The 8671-nt window shown below is 43.7% G+C and overlaps 1 protein-coding gene across 1 annotated transcript in view; it reads left to right on the top strand.

The window, feature by feature from the left end:
- fgf7 (fibroblast growth factor 7) overlaps window positions 1-7035 on the top strand; it is a 9458-nt gene extending 2423 nt beyond the window's left edge. The window contains exons 3-4 of the mRNA XM_046864663.1: window positions 3169-3275; window positions 6697-7035. Coding sequence (XP_046720619.1) covers window positions 3169-3275; window positions 6697-6912 — 323 coding nt within the window. The 3' untranslated portion in view covers window positions 6913-7035. The remainder of the gene's footprint in view (window positions 1-3168; window positions 3276-6696) is intronic.
- The last annotated feature ends 1636 nt before the right edge of the window (window positions 7036-8671 follow it).

Here is an 8671-nt window from a genome sequence, read left to right as displayed (position 1 = left end):
GATTATAGAGTTGAGATTAGGGGGATTATGGAGTTTAGATTAGGGGGATTATAGAGTTGAGATTAGGGGGATTATGGAGTTTAGATTAGGGGGATTATAGAGTTGATATTAGGGGGATTATAGAGTTGATATTAGGGGGATTATAGAATTGAAATTAGGGATTTCAAAGATTCATAACATACTTATCATAACACTTCAGATGTTTGACTTGAAATAATCATATGACAGTGCTGCTCTAAAGCCATGCACAGGTTTGCATTGTGTGGTGTAGATAAGAAAGGATTAACAGCAAGGTAGCTGTAAAAGCTGTAAGGTGATATCTCTGCAGGGCTTCAGTGGGTCACCACAGCATACTGAGGACCAGAACCAGAAACATCACTGTACCCTTACCACAGAGGGGCGCTAGCGGGGACTTGGCCCCTGTTTTATTGATTCTTCTGTGAAATGTAAAATTGTAGCTGTTCCTGTTAGATTTTATTTGAAATTAATCTCAGAATTAAACTGAAATATTCCATTCAGTGTAAATGTTGAACATGACGTCTCAGAGGTGCTGCTGCTCTGATTACAAGGTGTGTGTGTGTGTGTGTGTGTGTGTGTGTGTGTGTGTGTGTGTGTGTGTGTGCGTGTGTGTGTGTGTGCGTGTGTGTGTGTGTGTGTATGTGTGTGTGTGTGTGTGTGTGTGTGTGTGTGTGTGCTTGTGTGTGTGTGTGTGTGTGTGTGTGCGCGTGTGTGCGTGCGTGTGTGCGCGTGTCCGTGTGTGGGTGCTTGTGCGTATGTGTGCGCGCGTGTGCGCGTGTCTGTGTATGTGTGTGTGTGTGTGTGTGTGTGGTTTGTTAGCGTGAGAGGCGGTGTGTAAACCGACATAAAGTTGAGACAATGATTTGTAATGATGGAAGTTGAAAGGCAGAGAGAAAAGGATCCACCCAGCTGTGCCTCACACACACACACACACACACACACACAGTGTATTAGAGCCAAGTGGTTCTGTGCACACAAGTAATACATTTTCTAATCATATTTATTAGCCAGAGGGGTCGGCAGCGCACTAACAACCAACACACACACACACACACACACACACACACACACACACACACACACACACACACACACAGAGGAATATAATCAGCTTCCTTAGAACGTTTTGTCAGTTGGGGATCATTTACTCTGACTGACGCCACACTGTGGTAAGGTCGCGTATTACACCACCATGAAATGCTCTCTAATCCCACTGTACACAACACTACACACCTCCACACAACATTACACAACATTACAAAAGACTACACAGCATTACAAAATGCTACACAACACTAAACATGACTGCACACCTCTAAACAACATTACACGCCACTACACAACACAACAAACCACAACAAAGCACAACACACCATTACACAACAATACACATCACTCCACTCCACTATACAACCTCAGCTCTGACTGACGCCACACTGTGGTAAGGTCAGGTATTACACCACCATGAAATCCTCTCTAATCCCACTGTACACAACACTACTCACCACTACACAACATTGCACAACACTACACACCAGTACACACCTCTACACACCACTACAAACCACTACACACCTCTACACAACATTACATACCATTACACAACACCACACATCACTACACAACATTACACACAACTACACATCACTACACACCATAACACACAACTACACATCACTGCACACCACTACACAACTACACATCAGTACCCACCTCTACACACCACTACACATCACTACACATCACTACACACCATTGAACCTCACTACACATCACTACAAACCAATACACACCACTAAAAGCACTACAAAACCTTACACATTACACAACACTACACAACATTAAACACTACTACACAACAATAAACAACACTATAGAACATTACACCGATGACACACCACTACACATGCTACACAACACTATACAACACTACACATGACAACACAACATTACACAACACTACACACCATTACACAACATAAAATAACAATATACACAACCCTACCCAACATTACACCCTACTGCACACACATTACACATACTACACAACACTACATCAACATAACACACCACTATGCAATATTACACACAACAAAAACACCATTACAACACTACACAATTTTATGCACTATTACACAATGCTAAACAAGACAACTCTAATATTAATACAATACATATGCAAATTAGACCATGTCTTCATGTCCTCCCCACATTTGTGATTTCAGAAGTGACAATTATGATACATCAATAAATTGTGTGTGTGTGTGTGTGTGTGTGTGTGTGTGTGTGTGTGTGTGTGTGTGTGTGTGTGTGTGTTTGTGTCCTGTGGGAATTAAACAAACACCATGTCAGATCTAAACACACTGACAGACTCTCAGGCTCCACAGGCTGCTTGCTCAATCCAGCACACTGTACAGGCTGCTATCTCTCTAATTGGGTTTGATGTGTGTGTGTGTGTGTGTGTGTGTGTGTGTGTGTGTGTGTGTGTATTAAAAAAACACACGCACTTTAGTGAGAAAATCGGCGCTAACTTGAATGACGCGTCAGAGTCACTGAGGAACGCTGTTTTAGAATTGTTCAGATGCAGTTGTTTATAAGATTGATGAAAGGTATTTTCCGTGTGTGTGTGTGTGTGTGTGTGTGTGTGTGTGTGTGTGTGTGTGTGTGTGTGCGCACGTGCGTGTGGCGTGTTGTGCACAGAGACTAATTCAGGTGTTGTTTTGCGTGTTGTTCTTTTATTGCTCACAGCATGGCGTGCAAAAGGGCCTTGTGTGTGTGTGTGTGTGTGTGTGTGTGTGTGTGTGTGTGTGTGTGTGTGTATGTTTGTGTGTAAGAGAGAGAGAGAGAGAGAGAGAGAGAGAGAGAGAGAGAGAGTGTGAGTGACTGTGTCTGTGGATGTGAAGCCCTGAAGGCAAAACTGTAATCTGTCTCACAGATGGAGCGTCGCCACGCTATGGTCCATAATGACCACACACACACACACACACACACACACACACACACACACACACACAGTGACACAGCATTTTGATTGGTCCCAGACATGTAGTTATGATAACACGTGTGTGTGTGTGTGTGTGTGTGTGTGTGTGTGTGTGTGTGTGTGTGTGTGTGTGTGTGTGTGTGTGTGTGTGTGTGTGTGTGTTGCAGGTATTTTGGAGATCCGCACAGTTTCAGAGGGGGGCGTCCTGGCAATCAAAGGGGTGAAGAGTCAGTATTATGTTTTCATGAGCAGGTCTGGAATACTGCAGGGCAAGGTATACTGATGCCACACACACACACACACACACACACACACACACACACACACACACACACACACACACACACACACACACATACATAAAGATATAACAGTCATATTAATATTAATGACATGACATTTTCCATTTTTGTGTGTGCAAAGCAAAACAATCCAGTTTTTACTGATCCTGTGTTCAATTTATATATAATATTAATATATATGTTATTAAGAGTGTGTGGGAGTGTTTGGGGGGAGTAGCGGTATTTACGATTGTGTAGGGGTGTTTGGGTTTGTTTGGGGGTAAGCATATGTATTTAAGAGTGTGTAGGAGTGTTTGGGGTTCTTTGAGAGTGTGTAGAGGTATTTGAGTGTGTAAAGGAGTGTTTGTGGTTTGTGGGTGTGTAGGAGTGTTTGGGATTGTGTATTAGTGTTTGGGAGTGGGTAGGAGTGTTTAGAGTTATTTAGAGGTGTTTGCGATTTTTGAGTGTGTAGGTGTATGTAGGATTGTGTGAGTGTGTGTAAGTGTGTAGGAGTGTGTGAATGTGTGTACATGTGTAGAAGTGTGTGTAAGTGTGTGTAAGTGTGTAGGATGCTGTAGGAGTGTGTGTAAGTGTGTAGGAGTGTTTGTGAGTGTGTGTAAATGTCTAAGTATGTGTAAGCATGTAGGACTGTGTAGGAGTGTGTAAGTGTGTAGGAATGTGCAGTGTGTGTAAATGTGTAGGAATGTGTGTGAGTAAGTGTGTGTATAAGTGTGTAGGGGTGTGTGTAAGTGTTTTAGTGTGTAGGAGTATGTAGGACTGTGTGTCAGTGTGTAAGAGTGTGTGAGTGTGTGTAAGTGTGTAGGGGTGTGTTTAAGTGTGTAGGAGTGTGTTTCAGTGTGTGTAAATGTGTAGGATTGTGTGTGATTGTGTGTAAGTGTGTAGGACTGTGTAGGAGTGTGTGTGTAAATATGTAGGAGTGTGCCTGAGTGTGTGTGAGAGTGTGTAGGAATGTGTGAATGTGTAGGAGTATGTGTAAGTGTGTAGGACTGTGTAGGAGTGTGACAGTATGTAAGAGTGTGCCTGAGTGTGTGTGAGTGTGTAAATGTGTGAGTGTGTAGCAGTATGTGTAAGTGTGTGTAAGTGTGTAGGAGTGTGTGTGTAAATGTGTAGGAGTGTGTGTAAGTGTAAGTGTGTGTGTGTGTGTGGGGGGTATGAGTGTGTGTAAGTGTGTGAGTGTGTAGGAGTATGTAGGAGTATGTGTAAGTGTGTGTAAGTGTGTAGGAGGTGTGTGTGTGTGTGTGTGTGTGTGTGTGTAGGTGTGTGTGTGTGTAAATGTGTGTAAGAGTGTGTGTGTAAGTGTGTGAAGTGTGTGTGAGTGTAGGAGTGTGTAGGAGTGTGTTGGAATGTGTGTGTGAGGGGTTTGATTGTGTGTAAGTGTGTGAGTGTGTAGGAGTGTGTTGGAGGCGTGTGTGGGGGTATGATTGTGTGTCAGTGTGTAAGAGTGTGTGTGAGTGTGTGTAAGTGTGTAGGGGTGTGTTTAAGTGTGTAGGAGTGTGTTTTAGTGTGTGTAAATGTGTAGGATTGTGTGTGTAAGTGTGTAGGAGTGTGTGGAGTGTGTGTGTGTGTGTGTGTGTGTGTGTGTAGTGTGTGTGTGTGTAGGAGGTGTGTGTGTGAAGTGTGTGTGAGTGTGTGTGAGTGTGTGTGTGGAGTGTGTGTGTGTGTAGGAGTGTGTAAGTGTGTGTGTGTGTGTGTAGGTGTGTGTGTGTGTGTGTATGTGTGTAAGTGTGTAGGAGTGTGTGTGTGTGTGTGTGTGGGTATGAGTGTGTGTAAGTGTGTAGGAGGTGTGTGTGAAGTGTGTGAGTGTGAAGGAGTGTGTGTGTGTGTGTGTGGGTATGAGTGTGTGTAAGTGTGTAGGAGTGTGTGTGTAAGTGTGTGAAGTGTGTGTGAGTGTGTAGGTGTGTGTGTGTGTGTGTGTGTGTGTGTGGGTATGAGTGTGTGTAAGTGTGTAGGAGGTGTGTAAGTGTGTGAAGTGTGTGTGAGTGTGTAGGTGTGTGTGTGTGTGTGTGTGGGTATGAGTGTGTGTAAGTGTGTAGGAGTGTGTGTGTAAGTGTGTGAAGTGTGTGTGAGTGTGTAGAAGTGTGTGTGTGTGTGTGTGTGTGTGTGTGTGTGTGTGGGTATGAGTGTGTGTAAGTGTGTGTAAGAGTGTGTGTGAGTGTGTGTAGTGTGTGTGTGTGTGTAGGAGTGTGTAGGAGTGTGTTGGAATGTGTGTGAGGGGTTTGATTGTGTGTAAGTGTGTGAGTGTGTAGGAGTGTGTTGGAGTGTGTGTGTGGGGGTATGATTGTGTGTCAGTGTGTAAGAGTGTGTGTGAGTGTGTGTAAGTGTGTAGGGGTGTGTTTAAGTGTGTAGGAGTGTGTTTTAGTGTGTGTAAATGTGTAGGATTGTGTGTGTAAGTGTGTAGGAGTGTGTGTGTGTGTGTGTGTGTGTGTGTGTGTGTGTGTGTGTGTGTGTGTGTGTGTAAGTGTGTAGGAGGTGTGTGTGTGTGTGTGTGTGTGTGTGTGTAGTGTGTGTGTGTGTGTGGGTATGAGTGTGTGTAAGTGTGTGTGAGTGTGTGTGAGTGTGTGAGTGTGTGGTGTGTGTGTGTAAGTGTGTGGAGTGTGTGTAAGTGTGTGAAGTGTGTGTGAGTGTGTGGTGTGTGTGTGTGTGTGTGTGTGGGTATGTGTGTGTGTGTAAGTGTGTAGGGGTGTGTGTGTAAGTGTGTGGTGTGTGTGTGTGTGTGTGGGTATGAGTGTGTGTAAGTGTGTAGGAGTGTGTGTGTAAGTGTGTGAAGTGTGTGAGTGTGTAGGAGTGTGTGTGTGTGTGTGTGTGTGTGTGGTATGAGTGTGTGTGTAGGAGTGTGTGTGAGTGTGTAAGTGTGTGTGTGTGTGTGTGAGTGTGTAGGAGTGTGTGTGTGTGTGTATGAGTGTGTGTAAGTGTGTAGGGGTGTGTGTGTAAGTGTGTGAAGTGTGTGTAAGTGTGTAGGAGTGTGTGTGTGTGTGTGTGTGTGTGTGTGTGTGTGTGTGTGTGTGTGTGGGTATGAGTGTGTGTAGTGTGTAGGAGTGTGTGTGTAAGTGTGTGAAGTTTGTGTGAGTGTGTAGGAGTGTGTGTGTGTGTGTGTGTGGGTATGAGTGTGTGTAAGTGTGTAGGAGTGTGTGTGTAAGTGTGTGAAGTGTGTGTAAGTGTGTAGTGTGTGTGTGTGTGTGTGTGTGTGTGTGTGTGTGTGTATGAGTGTGTGTAAGTGTGTAGGAGGTGTGTGTAAGTGTGTGAAGTGTGTGTGAGTGTGTAGGAGTGTGTGTGTGTGTGTGGGTATGAGTGTGTGTAAGTGTGTAGGATGGTGTAGGACACATGCTGCTATGAACATATGAACACTGCGCTGTATGGAGTTTATAGTGATGCCTCATGTTTTGTGTTGGACAGAAGGAGTATAGCGACAGCTGCAACTTTAAGGAAGTGTTTTTGGAGAACTTCTACACGGCCTACATGTCGGAGAAATGGAGCAAAAACGGGAAGGACATGTTCATCTCTCTGGCACAGAAGGGTCGACCACTGAGGGGCAAGAAGACTCGCAAAGAGAGCATCGCCTCACACTTCATTCCACGCACATGCAAAGAGGATGACAGGACACCGATCTGACCCCAGACACACACACACACACACACACACAGACACACACACACACACACTCCTACACTCTTGCACACACACTCCTACACACTTACACACACACTCCTACACACTTACACACACTTACACATACTCCTACACACTTACACACACTCATACACACACACACACTTACACATACTCCTACACACTTACACACACTCATACACACACACACACACACACACACACACACACACAGCAGAACTATCTATTTAAAACCCCAATGTCCACTGTGTGACGTGTGCACTGCTCCTTCATTTAAACACTGACTTATGACACATGAAGAAACTCTTCATTAACTGTGTGTGTGTGTGTGTGTGTGTGTGTGTGTGTGCGTGTGTGAGAACAAGAAATTCTACTGTATTCTGATGTGTAAGCTTCTTAATGTAAGTTATCCTTTATTATTATTATTATTATTATTAATATTATTATTAATTCAGACTTTCGAACTTCAGCCCACGTCCCAAACTCCTGTTTAGAAGACTTTATATTAAACACTGGGGTTTGAAACAGAGCTGAGTGCCAGTTATGTAACACTGTTGTAAGATTTAAAGCTGCAGCTGTGATGTAATGAGGCTCAGGAGAGAACAGCTGGAGTGTGGCTGTGTTACAGCTGTGTTACAGTGAGATAAGGAGCAGCAGAAGGACGCTGTGTATTAAAAAGCTAGCGGTAACAACGCACACTGTACAGGAACACTGTGTTCATGTTTATGACTCTGTGACTCATCTACATTTCCTGCAGCTTCTCTCATTGGTTACTGATGTGTTTGATTAAAAACTACAGGACTGTGTCCATGGTAACAGCATTGTGTTTTATCTTAGTAATGTGTTCAGTGTCTCTGAGTACCTACTGATCCTGCGTCTGTTCATAGATTATTATTTATGTTGTTTTTCTAATATTCTGAATAAATAACCGGAGACATGATAAACAAATGGATAAGAGATGTAAAAAGGTCCTTCATTCTGAAAGAGTTTTCCCTCTAATGCATGCTTTTAAAACACAAATTCATCTCCAGCAGGGGACCTGGGCAGCCAGAAGTGAAATCCCCAGGTCTGTGTGCATCTGCAAACTTACAACAGGAGCAAGAATAATGGGGCCTGAGGCGGAAGCAAAGTTCTCCACAAGGTCAGAGAGGGAAGGGATGTCCTCAGCAGAGCAGTGGGTAAAAACAACATCCTTAGGTAAAAAGGAAGGCAGAGCAAAGTCCTCAGCAGGGCAGGGGACAAAACAACATCCTACCTCGCTCAGGCATAGGGCAGAGCAATGTCCTTAGCTGGGCAAGGGGCTGAATATCATCTTCAGCAGGTCAATGTCCTTAGCTGAGAAAGAATCACAGAGATAGTCACAGCTTGGCACAGAAGCATGGCGGTGGCCTCAACAGTGGCTGATGGGAAATGTAGGCCAAGGCCTTAATTACGTGGACAATCATTTCAGGCTTGTATTTATAAACTCATAGATGAATAATAGATGAACAGACACATAGCTGGGTTGACTGACAGATGTATTAACATATGAAGATAAATATATTTTGCCCTCTTTCGCTTTTCCTGAAGGAGACCTGTGAATAATTACGCATTTATAGCCATAGTACCTGGACACACACAGCTAACACACAGCAGACACACAGCACACAAAGCAAACACATAGCTAATACATATCACCCACAAACAATACACACATTTGTTATTTATTTTTGACAATAGCAACAAATATTTAAACAATAAT

This window comes from Silurus meridionalis, chromosome 13, assembly GCF_014805685.1.
Source record: "Silurus meridionalis isolate SWU-2019-XX chromosome 13, ASM1480568v1, whole genome shotgun sequence".
Classification (NCBI taxonomy): Eukaryota; Metazoa; Chordata; class Actinopteri; order Siluriformes; family Siluridae; genus Silurus; species Silurus meridionalis.
The sequence above is the reverse complement of the archived record's forward strand: the minus strand, read 5'-3'. Positions and strand labels throughout refer to the sequence as shown.